Below are 15,910 nucleotides of genomic sequence, written 5' to 3'. Positions count from 1 at the left end.
TGGAATTGTTATATCCTAGTCATTACTCCCATTGAACCATGTCTCTGTAACAGTCACTAAATTTATATTCTCAGGTGCCATTATAGACTCAAGTTCATTGAATTTATTCCCTAAACTTCGAGCATTTGTAGACAAGACTCTGAGCTTGTCATTTCTTAACCTATGTGCTACTGGCATCTTCTGGCATTGTTCCAGGGGGCAGTCGGGACTGCTGGCTTATCAATCTTTTGCCCCCCTTTCCTAGTTTAAATGCTCCTTAGCAAATACTTTGAACTGTTCAGAGGACATTCGTTCCCTTGAGAGAAAGATGCAAACCATCTTTCTTGTACAGTTCTTTTCCATTCCAACGAGGCTAAATAGAGGCTAAATACAAGTTAAATAGACACACCAACCTTTTTAATTTGTGTAACTATTGTTTTTTTGTTGGGAAGTTGGGAAAGGTGGCAACCCTAACAGAACCCCTGCTCTCCGGTGACCCCCATAACTTTTTTTATAGTTATGTCTGCAGAGATGTGTGGGGGCTCATTTAAGGGAAATCTGTCTTTTTTGACAATACAATTTTGGGGGGTGTATGACTTGATCACTTTTTATTAAATTTTCTTGGGAGATAAAGTGATGAAAAAATGGCAAATCAGCCTTTTTTATTTTTTTCTGTTACATCCTTCACCATATGGGCTAATTTAAAAAATATATATTTTAATAGTATGGGTGTTTTCACATGCAACAATGCCCATAATGTTATTCTTTTTTTGCTTATTTTTGTTTTGGTAAAAGTGGTGTGATTTAACTTTTTAGGTTATTTTTTATATTTTAAAAACTTTTGTTTAAACTTTTTTTTTTTAATTACTTTTCATCAGATTGCAACTTATACAGAATAATGGAAATTGCTCCATTATTCTGCATATAAATTACTATATCACAGTTTAGTGCTGCCACCTAGTGGCCTGAACTGGGCCATACTAATAACGAGCCTGGAAGCCTAGTTCAGGCTGTGGTTCGTTTTTAGAACAGGGGGCTTTCCCCGATCTCTGCTGGGGGAAGGCGCGTCTGAGCAGGAATCCCGGGCTTCCATTTTTGAACACTCTCAGATGCCGTGGTGATATATGACAAATGCCACAAGGGGGCCCATTGAGATTTATCACCAAAGGGTCCACATCAATCTGGAGCCGGCCCTGGGCATGCCTATACGGTGGAATTTATCAAAAACTTCCATCAGACACATACAGTTTGTTGGGAAGTTCTAAGATGAATAGAGCTCAAGAGTCAGTGGTGTAACGTCGAGTGCTCCTAGGCCCTGAAGGAGAATCTATAACAGTGCCCCCAAACTAATATTTACTTGCCATTTTACATGCTCTTATGTTGCAGTAGGCTGTTAAGGACACCTCAGCTATCGTTGCCCTTTTTCATCTGTGACCTCTGCACCCTCTAAAGTTATGACTAGTTTGGTTCTTGGGCTTATACATATTTAACCTGAAGCGAAACATAACCTTTCTACCTCATCAAAATCAGTCCTTTATTCCTCTTTACTGTTGCTGGTTGTATTAATCACCAACTACACACTATTTAATTACAAGTCTGTTGGTCGTATGCATTAGACACCATTGGTGATATCATGCCGTCATGGGGGAAGCTATCATGCCATCTGCACCAGAATTCTGGAGACTGCCATTTTGTTCTGTAATAATTTAGGAATTTTTAATTTATCAACTGCAGCATTTTAAAAAGTAAAAAAAGGCACAATTTTACTACATAGCACAAAAGAAACTGGAGTAACATCTCTAGAAAAAAGTGTTACGTTTAAAGATGCGACAAATTTATCAAACAACGTGCAATGCAGATTCCAGAGAAATAGACTTTAAGAATTGCACTCGCGACAAATTCCCCCCTTAGTTTCTAAGGAAAATCCTACTGTAGGTCATCTGCAAGCCATAGTTCTCTAGATCAATCACTCAGCAGAAATTTTAAAATGTATTTCGCTTACTTTTCTTAAAGGCTTTAATTTGGTTTCCATAATGAACTCAAACTTGCAAAGTTCACAGCATCGAGTATCTGAGCTCTTGATCCATTGCTGGAGGCAAGCCTGGTGCACAAAATGAAGGCTTCCTGTACAGTGACAGGGTGTTATCAGAGGACTTTCATCATCACCTTCACAGTGACATATCCTAAATTAAAGACAAGACATGTATAGTTTATACTTTTACTGGAAATTATTTTACTTTAAAGTTTTGTATCTTATTGTTTATGTGAAATCTCCAAATTATGTGAAAACGTGACTTTCCATGTGATAACTGGAACTGTTTGTTTTTGGCATTGTAAAGCAGAGTGTGAACATCACAATTATATCACAACTCGTTCACAGTAGGTTGGTTGATTAAAATAAATGTCACTAAATATTCATTAAAGCGGGTTTCCAAGACCCTAATGTTGATGGTCTATTCTTAGGATAGGCAATCAATATCAGATAGGTAGGGGTCCGACTCCCGACACCTCTACTGTCAGCTGACTGAAGAGTCCATGCTCACTGGAGGCCCTATATTGTTTAACAGGTGCAGCACCATTCTTTTGGTACCAGCTGAGCCCAATGTACAATGCCTCTGTAGCTAGTGAGTGGTGCAGTCAGGCACTCAGGCGTCGTTTCCTGTAATTATTTGGCGTTACACAGCAGTATTTATTTGCTGCTGTTTTGGATTGCCAATTTAGCCACAATTAACTGGGGTATCGGATAGGTATATAAGAACATCCCTGAGGTCTACAGAAAGACGTAAAGGGGTATTCCAATCTGGGACATTGATGGCATATCATTAGGACAAGTTGTGGGATCCCTCTCCCCAAGGTGAAAAGTGAGCAGCTGCGCATGCGCGGCCACCCTCTGTTCACCACTATGGGAGTTCCAAAAATAGCCAAGCACTGGCTTGGCTATTTCCAGCAGTCACATAGTGGTGAATGTAGGGGTGGCCGTGCTTGCACGGTACGCTCTCTATTCACTGATATGGGACTTCCAAAAATAGCAGAGAGCACTCGATTGACCCTTTTTGAAACTCCCATAGCAATGAATGGAGAGCACATCATGAATGCGGAATGTGCTCTCCTGCAGTTAAGGGGCCCCCTTTCTCTAGATAGGAGTGGGTCCCAGTGGTGGGACCTGCACCTATCTGACATTGATAGCATATCACTAAGATATACCATCAATGTCCCAGATGGGGAAACCCCTTTAATGTCTGATCTTGTGATCAAAGACAATCAAGAGATCAATGTTTTTAACCCTGGTGGTCTACATCAGCAGAGCGGTTACTGCCAGGATCCTAGTTGGTCTAGGGCAGAGAAGGGGATTTTTATCAGCATCACTGATTGTCTACTTTAGGTCATAGATTTACTCATACCATCTCTGGTGCAGTGAAACAGTTCATATGGTCTAGGGCAGAGAAGGGTTTAATGCTTGGTTGGTCTAGGGCAGAGAGATTTTTAACGTCCATATGGTGGTCTAAGGTTAAACCTTCAAACTTGGGCTTCAGTGGGTCACTCACCTGTCCAGGCTGTAATAGCCACTGAACACCGATAGTTTAGCCTTTTCTACTAGTGCACTGATCACAGAGATCAGTGCAATGAGGGGAGAGAGAAGATTCTGCAGCTGTAACGGTACAGCCATTCATTTCTATTTATGGTCAGGCAGAGGTATTTCTCAAATGATTTGCTCAATCTCTAGGGAAGAGCTCCGGGAGCCTGTGCAGAAGTAGACTTATTCTCAGCGGGGAAGTTTTTAAGCTATGCAACTTCAAGGGAACAGTGTCTGTGTTTGGTATTGGAGTTTACTGTAGCTTAGTCTCAATCAAGTGAATGGGAATGAGATGCAGTACCAGACACAGCCACTACCAAAGGTATGGAGCTGTGCATTGTAAACAAAGAAGAGGACCAGTGCTTTCAGTCAGCTGATCTGCAGGGGTTGCCAGTACTCCCAGAAATTACCTTTTAATAAAAGAAAAATCAGAAGTTGTTTGGTTTTAATAAATTATTGTCTAGGTGAGGGAGTTTAGAGGTTTATGTATCGTATAGGCCATGTAGTTTATATATATATGTTTTGATTTGTTTTACAGGAACAATATCTATAGTAAAATTCCTTTAATCTGGCATCAACCGGACCACAGGCTTACCAGTTTATAAAATATTTTGGGCTATCAATTTGCAACTCATATAATTTATTATGATTTTTAAATCTAGCTCAAATCTTTAACTCCATTCCCATCCAATTATTTGGATTACCAAAATGTTTTGTGCCAAAATTCCAGTACATTGGATGCCAGATTAAGTGAATGTTGTTGCAAACGCTAGGATGCTAGACATACAATAATGTGTTCTTGTCAACTACACCCATAGAAGTGGATATTCTGAGAGATGAAGATATGTTCAAGAAAATTAAGCATATCACTTCACATGACTTAGTGAAATGTTTGAGGCAGGAGATGCCTACAAGGTGTTAAAATTTATGGATTTAGTGTAAAAATCCCTGCCAATTTTTGTAGGCATCAAATGCGCTTAGATCAGGGGTGGAGAAAGAAGGTTAACCTCAGGAGCCAGCCATTTACATCCTAGAATCTAGACAAATCTTTTGAGGGCCCAAGTGACATGTAAGCTTTATAACCAATAAGGTAAATGAATATTATAATACACGAGTGGTCTATTAGTAACCCTCGCCCGTAAATTGTCAAAAATTGCTCTGCCAGAATTGTCTAGGCTCATTGGTGATCTGGCTCTTGAAAGTTCTCCAGTCCTGATTGATACACACTACTACAAGGGTAACATAAAGTGAGGCTTTACTGTTCCTCATGTAGACCAATCTACATAAATACAACACAAAGAAAAATAAACTGATCTCAGAAGACATAATCGGAATATCTACTCTGCTTTAATCGTAATGTTGGCATGAGTACTGAACAACAACATGGTCCCACTTGTCACATTGTCCAGTATGCCAGCAATACTGAGTGATATTCTGATCATAAATCCCAGTATTTTTTCTTTAGTGTAAACTAAGATTTAGCATGAACAGCTAAAAGCTCTTCTATAACTAAAGGGATGTAATTCCACATAGAATTAAAAAGGATCATTGACAGCCATGAAGTCAACTGTAATGGGAATGTCTTCATTAAGAGTAGTCACTTGACGGATAATTTTTCCTTGAGGTTACCTATTCGAATTATCGCACAGATTTTTTTCTCAACTGCATTAAATAAAACAAAACAAAGGGTATGATAATAGAATAGAATTATCACTCTTCAAAACCATGTTCCTATTTACAAAATCTGTCAGATAGAACTTACAATCTTGTCAAGACTGACTGCGTATTTTGACATCTTAAAAAGCCACCAGGTGGTAGACTGTGATGTTCTTGCTATAGCTGTCAATGATTCAATGTAATATAGTGGGACTGCATCCCAGAAAAGAAGGTGGAGGGTGGTTCTTTTTTAAACCAACCTGCATACATCCCCAGATGCAGACACCGGGGAAGCGGGGGGAACTTTTTTGGAAGGGGAAGGGCATTCAAGGTCACTATCCTCCACTGAACATAGGGGAGCCCTTGGTTCCTTTGAATCTTCTTTGATAGGAACACTTTCCTCAAATACATCATCATCCCCGACGTCATCAGAGCAAAAATCAGTGCTTCCCAACAGCAAACTGGAAGATGTGCCTGCGTGAAGACTTCTAGAGTAGCCATCAAGCTCTTGGAACCTGTTCAGACTATGGACACTGGAGCTTGGTGAAAAAGAAAATATATAGTGGAGCAACGTTTTGCTTTTTGAGGAATCGCTGTCTGCCTTATCATCGAGTATAGGTATACATACAGATCCAAGACTAGTGTCCAGATATGGGATTTTCAGTGGGTTGGATGAGACTGATTGACCCAGAACATTACAGTTATTCTTAGAAACAGGATTAGTAAATTTGGCTTCATTTTCTAGAAATTGAAATTTGTTCTTTGCAAAATGATGATCTTCGGCTGAAAGCAGTTTCCCTTCTGAGCTAGTTCTTTCCACAAAATCACCATTCCCAGACAACTTCTCTGTTTTTTGGTCCACGTTATTGAGTGACTTTGAGAATGGAAGGGTGGACTTAGCCTTTAAGGGGTTCACGATGCTGCTACAGGTTTTTGTATCTGCATTTTCCATAGAGAAGTCATCTTGACAAACAATGGTCACCGTGGCCCCTGGTGTCCTAGAACTCTGGCATTTGGGATTTTTCAACACAACAGCAGACTGCAATGGACTTTGATGACAACATTCAGAAAATACAGCACTGGAACTGCATGCAGAACAGTGAAAAAAGCATAGAAAGTAAAAAAAGAATGACAAGAGAAGACATTCATTGTGATAAACGTGAGAGAAAACAATACAGAGACAACATGGGGTGGCACAAGGAAGAACATATACAGACAGTATCTGATCAAAGGCTATGGACTAAGTACCTTTAACTTATAATATGTAATTTTTCTATACAAATAAGGCTACATGCACACGACTGTGTGCCCCCCGTGGCCGTACAACGGGCACCGACCATGTGCATTCCGCATCACGGATCGCGGTCCCATTAACTTGAATGGGTCCGCAATCATGGAGATGCGGAACGGAGGCACGGATTGGAAAACCCCGGAAGCACTACGGCTTCCGTGGTGTTTGTGGCCGTGCCTCCGCACCACAAAAAAATAGCACATGCACCACTTTTTTGCAGTGCGGACAGTTGGATGCGGATCGCGGACCCTATTCAAGTGAATGGGTCCACGATCCGCATGCGGCTGCCCCACGGTCTGTGCCCGAGCATTGCGGACCGCAGTTTGCGGTCCGTAGCATGGGCACGGAACCCTAACGTTCGTGTGCATGTAGCCTAATAGATGAATAATCAGTTGATACCTGCAAATATCTTGGCTGGAGGGAGTCACTGATGTCCGTGGAAAGCTATTTGGTGCAGTAACTGAAGTTGGGCTTCCCGCCTGAAAAATATAAGTCACTTGGTTGAACCAGAACCTTTCAGCATCAAAAATATTTGCTCAATGAAAAAAACTGAACTAAAAATATTAGGGTTCAGCCTGTCACAGCCAAACATAATATACAGCACCAACAAAAAGTATAATGCCAGACTAATTCATACAAAAACATTAATTTATCAAAATGAAAACAAAAATAAAAGTTAGAAAAGCAGTACAAATTCCCCAAAACAGTGGCTGGACAACGCCAAAACGGACAAATCACAAATAGCAAAAGATATGCCCTGATATCACATCATATAACTGTCAAAACACATCAAAATAAAGTGCAATAAATTAATCCAAGAAAAAAGGATCAACAACAATTAAAAAGTATGAAATATTTAGGAGCAAGTGCAAATATAGGTGATACAGTCTAAAGTTCACCCATCACTCCCGACATGGGTTTCACCAATGGCTAACATGCTTTAAAAACACTTTCCAGTCGCTATGACAGTTTGAGCAGTGTATGGCACAATGTTTGTACCAAATCTGTGTATGTGGGCACCATTTGGCAGTAGGTAGACACAGTATGGCTCAATATGGGCAAAATACATTGGGGCGCGGTTTGACACAGTGAGGGCATTGCGTGGGCATTGTATGGCACTATTTAGAAAGTATGGCACCCTGGGCAATGAGGTATGCACCATGTCTATAGACACAGGATGGTACTAAATGTGAATGTGCAGTTAATAAGGGTTGTATGGCAATGTCCAGGCAATCTGCGGACCATGTATCGGCACACTTTACGACACTATTTGCCATGTTCAGTATAATATTAATACTGTCAGAAAAGCTGGTGTTTGTACTTACCTGTATACTACTATGGATCTATTCCCATCATTACTGATCTCTATGTAGGCCAAAAACTCTTAGCGTATGGCCACAGATGGCAGATATGCTGTAGATTTGCTGCATGCAGAAAATCCACAGTGTTTACAATGGCAGCAAAATGGATGAGATTTAAAAAAAAACAAAAAACTCATCCTTAAAGTGCAGATAAAACGTCTGCAATGGAATCCAGATATGACCTGCTGTAGATTTCACCTTTGCAATGCCCAGGATGAAACTATGGCAATCCCCACAGCAATTACCCTATGAATTCTACAACAAAATGGTGTGAATTTTGCTGCTGGGGAATTCTGGCAGATGCACTGTGCAAAGGGGACTTGTCTTGTTGGCCATGGTGTTTGAGCTGCAGGCAGGCGGAGGAGCGGAGAACATTGATATATCGTTTTGTGGGAAATGATTCAGTAAAACTTGTAATTTATACATTTAATTTCCTGCTTATTCTAGACTTTAAAGTCAAGGAGTTGGTCCTATCAGTGACGGACAGCCTTCCCCCTATGACTGTGTATACAGATAGCTGTCAATCACTGTAGGACCGCCTCCTGGACTTCAAAGACCAAAATGAGCAGGAATTTCAATGAATAAAATACAAGTTATATGAATCTTTCCTATAAAACGATATATCTGCTCAGCTCCTCCTGCTCTATAACATGCTGCCTGCTGATTACTTCACATTTCAATGGTGACAGGTTCCCTGTGTTTCTGATATATAAATGACCTTTGTTCCTTATTGGTTTCTGCTTGTTTGCTGGTCGCAGCCCCAGCTGTAAAAAGTGGATGTGCTGTTTTCCAACATGACGGCACATTCATATGATGTCATACAGTGGATGTCTAAGGCTACTTTCACACTAGCGGCACGGACCTCTGGCAGGCTGTTCCGTCGGGTGAACAGCCTGTTGGATCCGTCCTGCCGCTAGTGAACGTGTGCCTCCGGACTGCCGCTCCGTCCCCATTGACTATAATGGGGGGCAGGGATGGTGTTCCGGCGAGGCACGGCAGCGCACGGAGAGAGGCTGCTGGAATAAATGTCGGACATGTCGCAGTTTTATTCCGGCAGCCTCTCGCCGTGCGTTGCCGTGCCTGCCCCGGAACTCCGCCCCCGTCCCCATTATAGTCAATGGGGATGGAGCGGCAGTCTGGAGGCACACGGTCACTAGCGGCAGGACGGATCCGACAGGCTGTTCACCCGATGGAACAGCCTGCCGGAGGAACATGCCGCTAGTGTGAAAGTAGCCTAAAATTACCCACCTGTCCATTTGGCATTGTGTGCTCCCATCATTCATTCCAAGGTGCAGACTCTAGGAATTGTCCTGTGCATGCTCAGTGTAAGGGCTCATGCACACGAACGTGCGGCCCACAAACAGCGGCCACTGTATCACTGCAGTCTAGAAGATACAGAGCGGAAGGTCATGGAACCACTACAGAGTGCTTATGTGGCATTTCGGTCGTTGCCTTTGCACTGCAAAAAAAAATGCTCTTTTTTTTTCCCGTGCAGACAGAATGGGTCTGCATCCGTCAGCGCCGGCGACATGGACTGTGCCTGTGCAATGGGGACTGCAATTTGCGATCACCAATGCACAGCATGGGCGACACACGTTCGTGTGCGTGAGCCCTAATCCAGCTCCGCTTCTTCCTGTCCAGTCTTGTGTCTTCACTTGTACTGCACAGACGCCGGAGGAAGAGTCCTGCACATGCCAAGTCTACTCCTGCTCCGCTTCATCATATGCAGTCTCCTGTCATAGATTCTACTGCGCAGGCTCCATATGAAGCGTCCAGCGGCTGCGCTGTAGAAATGATGACGTGAGACTAGACAGGAAGAAGCAGAGCTGGATTACACAGTAGAACGAAGGACGGGAATGCGCAATACCAAATGGACAGATGGGTGAGGTTAGACATCCACTATATGACATCATGAACGTGCTGCCGTGGCAAAACAAACAAACAGTACAGCCGCTAAGACAAGCAAACAAGCAGCAAAACAAGAACCAATGAGCAAAGGTAATTTATACATCAGAAATATTGAATAACATTCAGTGAGGAAGACAAAATGATGTAGAAGTGGCCAAGCCCTTTAATATTACTAGCAGATCAATCTAGAGGAGTGAGTCACCGGTGTATGTTAATAGGATGTCATGGCAACTGATTTTCGTTGATGATTTTCGTGAGGGTGGGAGCACACGACATTTTTTTTTCTTCTTTTGTTACGACTCTGGACTGATGATTTTCTCCAGCATTCACCAATATTGAACGTACTAATTTTCTTACACAGTTTTCAATGACTCAATTATTTGCAGATCAAACCGCTCTTTAGTCGTTTTACAGCACTGTGTCCAAAATATTGTAAAAATGTATAATGCGAAATACCAGTGGCAGCTCTGTGGAGCACAATAGAACTATTCACAGAACTTGTCATTTTCATATTGACTATATTCATAAAGGTTCTTTTTGATCAATTTGACTGCAATGCAAAAAAAAAAAGAACCTTTTTAGTATCTTAAATTGCTGTCACTGTGTCTGATGACCGGCGCGGGTCTAGCGGCGAACTAGCCTCCATTGTTCTCAATACCCATTCTGAAATGCTTTGAGCGAATAATTGAGGCTGACAGAGATCAAATGCTTGGGAGGTTATCGAGGGCATTGATGGATTTTAGCTACACATGTGTCGCCCGGCTCTGACAACTGAATGTTAACTCAATATGAATGGTAGTAAATATGTTACTAAATACATATGCCGGCATCATAAATATAGAATGGATTTGCTTTTGATGCACCGTTTGGCTAAAACTGTGTGGACACCTCTCCAAATTTTTGCATTCCGGTGTTATGTATGCACAGTGCCTACCAGGGGCAGACTGGGAACTTAAAGAAGCCCTGGAAAAATTACTAAAAGTGGCCCCATTTTGTAGTGAAAATTGATGGAAGTCAGGGTCAGCAATACCATATTGTGGCATATTATACCACCCCAACAGAGCCAAATACCACAGTCTATCACAAAATACTGCCAGCACCACAAAATACATCCCCAAAAACTTCCACTGGCGGCTGTGAGGAGGGCTCAGGTGGCCCTTCAGCATCGGCCCACCGGGAACTTCCCCTGTAAGGTCTATGGCCAATCCACCCCTGGTGCCTACAGTAATATTTGGTGGGATAAAGGTGGCAGCAGTTTAGGGAAAACCCTTCCCTGCTCCTCCATGACTGCCCCTGTGCACAAAGCAATCTTCATAAAGACGCAATTGTGACGAGTTTGGTGTGGAGGAACTCGAGTTACCTGCACAGAGCCCTGAACTCAACCCTACTGAACACATTTGGGATCAACTAGAGCACCAACTGGGAGCCAGACCTTCTAGACTAGCCTGACATTGATGCCTGACCTCACAAATGCTCTGTTGTCTCAATAGGCACAAATTCCCAGACATGAGCTCCATAACCTTGTGAAAAGCCTTCTCAGAAGAATGTTAGGTCAATCACAATTCACTTGTACCCTGATATTAGCTTGGAAGTATTCAGATCAAGACCTACAACTATATAAAACCTAACCAAAATATTTGCTATGGAAAAGTATTAATTTCAGGGAAAGATGGATATTTGTCACCCTTAAAAATATATGCATCTCTAAGTGAACGTCCACTTTTTACCACCAGGTCCAACATTCTGTGCCTGTAGCTACCACTAGGGGGAGCTTGCTTCATATCTTCATCTTTTTTCATTGAATTCAGTGTCTTAAAGGGATTCTCTCTCCAGCGACCTACCTATCAAACTGTTTGCATAGACACATTTCTGTGGTTCAGCTGTTTAAAATGCTGTTTTTCTTTTGTTGATCTGAGGTGCCATTCCCGAGTCATGATACTTTTTCTTAATATAAAAATGAGGCCTTTGATACATTGAGGGCGTTACCGTTGCTGCTGTTGCACCCAAGCTCCTCTCCTTTCTGCGGCCAGACCCTCCCTTGCTGCTTTGATTGACAGGGCCAAGCCTTGACAAACAAGTGGAGGAGGCACTGTCCCCAGCTTGGGCGCAATGAGACCAACGGTGACGTCCTCGTTGCACCAAAGGCCTAAAAAGTATCATAACTCAGGAACGGAGCCTCACATCAACAAAAGAAAAACAGCATTTTAATTAGGTGAACCACAGCTATCTGTCTATGCAAACAGAGAATCCCTATCACTATCAAAACACAAGAAAAACTATACATATAAGATATCGCCGGATTCGTACTGACCTGTAAAATAAAAGTAACCAGTCAGTTTTATCGCACATCGAACGTCGTAAATAAAAAAAAAACTTGAAAACTGTGGTGGAATTGCTTTTTTTTTTTTTCCAATTTCACCCCATTTGGAATTTTTTCCCCGCTTCCCACTACATCATATGCAATATTAAATGGTGGCGTTGGAAAGTACAACTTGTCCTACAAAAAACAAGCCCTCATATGGCTATGTGAACAGGAAAATAAAACAGTTATGGCTTTGAGAAGGCAGGGAGCACAAAATGAAAATGCAAAAAAAAAAAAAAAACTCCTGGCCTTAAAGGGGTTGTACCACCTGGTACATTTACGGCATATCGATAGAATATGTCATGAATGTCAGGAGTGTGTCCCGCCTGTCTCCGGAACTAAGCCCCGTGGTAAACGGTGTACAAAACATGCATGTGTGGCCACCTCACATTAAAGCTATGGAACGTCTGAAAATAGCCAGTGAGTGTATTCAGCTATATTCCGATATATAAGTCCCATGGTGGTGAACGGAGGGCAAGCTGTTCAAGCATGGCCACCCCTCCATTCAATGCTATGAGACTTCAAAAATAGCCAAGTGGTGAATGGAGATTATCCCGCGCATTCGCAACCTATTCCCTGCTCACTTCAGGACCCTGTTCTGGAGATGGAAGTGGGTCCTTGAGGTGGGACCCACACCTAACATTCTATCGATATGCCATAAATCCCCCAGATCAGAGTACCCCTTTAAGTTAGCAGAGTAGCTGCTGCTCCTTTTATATCAGATGAGTTATTATCTACTTCTCAAGGGTTTCACAACTTTAATATTATTATAAAAAAAAAAAATAGGAATTTATAGAGGGATTTGGCACATTTCTCTCCTTTTGCCATTTTTTTTTAAATGGTGAGAAAAGTGCGGATGGTTAACTGGAGGAGGCAGGGCCTGCAAGTTTCCGACAGATTTACATTTATAAAGACAGACAATAAACACATATCACAATAAACACAAATCTACATGTACATTAAATTTTTTGTCTTTACAACAGTCTAAGAGGTGCCAGGTTTACGCCTTTTAATAGGTTTGGCATATTTTGCTCCGACGAAACGCATGAAATGCCACTTTTAATAAACTTCTCCCAATGTGTTTTCATTTCTAGTTAATTCTGGATTGGATTACAGTTTATTTGCATTTTTCTCTAGTAGTTTAAATGAGTATTATAATTTAGAGAATGATCTGGTATTTACGTACAGTTTTAATAATGCATTTTATTTCCCGACTTCATTTCTTATAGACTTGTTGCTTCCAAAATGATGCCGTTTAACAGAAAATTTCAGTCTGTGTTTATTGACCGTTTCTACCATATTATCTCAGGAGCTGCTCGAACAAAATGGTTTTCTCACATTAGGGCCTCTTTCACACGACCGTTTTTTTTTTCCCCCCTGTTTGCTGGCCATTTTTTGTGTTCCGTATATGGTCCGTATACGGAACCATTCATTTCAATGGTTCCGCAAAAAAAACTAAATGTACTCCGTATGCATTCCGTTTCCGTATTTCCATTCCGTTGAAAGATAGAACATGTCCTATTATTGCCCGCAAATCACGTTTCGTGGCTCCATTCAAGTCAATGGGTCTGAAAAAAAAAAAAAAACTGAACACATACGGAATGTACTCCGTATGTCTTCCGTATCCGTTCTGTTTTTGCGGAACCATCCATTGAAAATTTTATGCCCAGCCCAATTTTTTCTATGTATTTTTTCTGTATATGCCATAAGGAAAAACAGAACGGAAACAAAAAACGGAACAACGGATCCATGAAAAACGGACCACAAAATACTGAAAAAGCCATACGGTCGTGTGAAAGAGGCCTAAAGGATAAGAGCAGGGGAGGGGGGATATTTATGATAGACATCCTGGCTGTAACCATGGCAAGGAACTGCTGAAAGCTTCTGCTGGTATTGAAGGCAAGCCTTATTCTGTAGTTCAGCATGACAGTCATTTCTTAAGGTACAGCCACACAGTCTGGTTCCTGATGTACAACCCCAAGTCCAAAAAAGTTGTAATGCTGTGTAAAATGTAAAGAAATGTAAATAAAACCAGAACGCAACGATTTCCAAATCGCATAGACCCAGATTTTATTCACAATAGAGCATATAACACACATCAGATTCTAAAAGTGATACAGTTTACCATTTCATGAAAAAATGTACTCCTTTTGGAACAGGAGCAACAAAAGGCTGGAAAATTAAGTGGTCCTAATAAAAAAAAAACAGCTGGAGGGGCAATTTGCTACTGACATATGACTGGGTATAAAAAGAGCAAGTTAAAGAGGACCTTTCACCTGGAAAAACATTGTGAACTAAGTATCATGACATATACAGCGGCGCCCAGGGATCTCACTGCACTTACTAATATCCCTGGGCACCGCTACGTTCTCCTGCTGTGCCCTCCGGTATCTTCGCTCATTTAGTTATAGTAGGCGGAGACTTCGCTCACTTGGTTATAGTAGGCGGTGTCTGCCCTTGTTCTCCCGGGCATCTCCTTCTCCCAGGCTGTAGCGCTGGCCAATAGCAGAGCAGAGCTCACAGCCTGGGAGAAAAAAAAACTCCCAGGCTGTGAGCTCTGCGCTGCGATTGGCCAGCGCTACAGCCTGGGAGAAGGAGACGCCCAGGAGAACAAGGACAGTCTCCTCCTACTATAACCAAGTGAGCGAAGATATCGGAGGGCATAGCAGGAGAACGGGGCGGCGACCTGAGATAATAGAAAGTGCAGTGAGATCCCTGGGCGCCGCTCTATATGTCATGATACTTAGTTAACAATGTTTTTCCAGGTGAAAGGTCCTCTTTAACCACCTCCGGACCGCCTAACGCAGGATCGCGTTCCGGAGGTGGCAGCCCTGCGCAGAGTCACGCATATATGCGTCATCTCGCGATGGCCGAGATTTCCTGTGAACGCGCGCACACAGGAACGGAAGGTAAGAGAGTTGATCTCCAGCCTGCCAGCGGCGATCGTTCGCTGGCAGGCTGGAGATGTGTTTTTTTTAACCCCTAACAGGTATATTAGACGCTGTTTTGATAACAGCGTCTAATATACCTGCTACCTGGTCCTCTGGTGGTCCCCTTTGTTTGGATCGACCACCAGAGGACACAGGTAGCTCAGTAAAGTAGCACCAAGCACCACTACACTACACTACACCCCCCCCCCGTCACTTATTAACCCCTTATTAGCCCCTGATCACCCCTGATCACCCCATATAGACTCCCTGATCACCCCCCTGTCATTGATTACCCCCCTGTCATTGATCAACCCCCTGTAAAGCTCCATTCAGACGTCCGCATGATTTTTACGGATCCACTGATAGATGGATCGGATCCGCAAAACGCATCCGGACGTCTGAATGAAGCCTTACAGGGGCGTGATCAATGACTGTGGTGATCACCCCATATAGACTCCCTGATCACCCCCCTGTCATTGATTACCCCCCTGTCATTGATTACCCCCCTGTAAAGCTCCATTCAGATGTCCGCATGATTTTTACGGATGCACTGATAGATGGATCGGATCCGCAAAACGCATCCGGACGTCTGAATGAAGCCTTACAGGGGCATGATCAATGACTGTGGTGATCACCCCATATAGACTCCCTGATCACCCCCCTGTCATTGATTACCCCCCTGTAAAGCTCCATTCAGATGTCCGCATGATTTTTACGGATGCACTGATAGATGGATCCGATCCGCAAAACGCATCCGGACGTCTGAATGAAGCCTTACAGGGGCATGATCAATGACTGTGGTGATCACCCCCCTGTCATTGATTACCCCCCTGTAAAGCTCCATTCAGA

General features: G+C 42.5%; 1 protein-coding gene across 4 annotated transcripts in view; it reads right to left on the bottom strand.

Annotated features, from left to right (window-relative positions):
• The window catches only part of MARCHF8 (membrane associated ring-CH-type finger 8), a 281,618-nt gene that overhangs the window by 8,705 nt on the left and 257,003 nt on the right, over window positions 1–15,910 (bottom strand). For 3 of the 4 annotated variants that reach the window (XM_040435133.1, XM_040435134.1, XM_040435135.1), the window contains 3 exons: window positions 6,900–6,979; window positions 5,470–6,294; window positions 1,982–2,162 (listed from right to left, as the gene is read on the bottom strand). In XM_040435133.1, coding sequence (XP_040291067.1) covers window positions 1,982–2,162; window positions 5,470–6,294; window positions 6,900–6,979 — 1,086 coding nt within the window. The remainder of the gene's footprint in view (window positions 1–1,981; window positions 2,163–5,469; window positions 6,295–6,899; window positions 6,980–15,910) is intronic. The other variant, XM_040435136.1, reaches the window with a different exon arrangement.

This window comes from Bufo bufo, chromosome 6 (assembly GCF_905171765.1).
Source record: "Bufo bufo chromosome 6, aBufBuf1.1, whole genome shotgun sequence".
NCBI classification, from domain to species: domain Eukaryota; kingdom Metazoa; phylum Chordata; class Amphibia; order Anura; family Bufonidae; genus Bufo; species Bufo bufo.
Note: the sequence above shows the minus strand (reverse complement) of the source record. Positions and strands in the feature narration are given on the sequence as shown.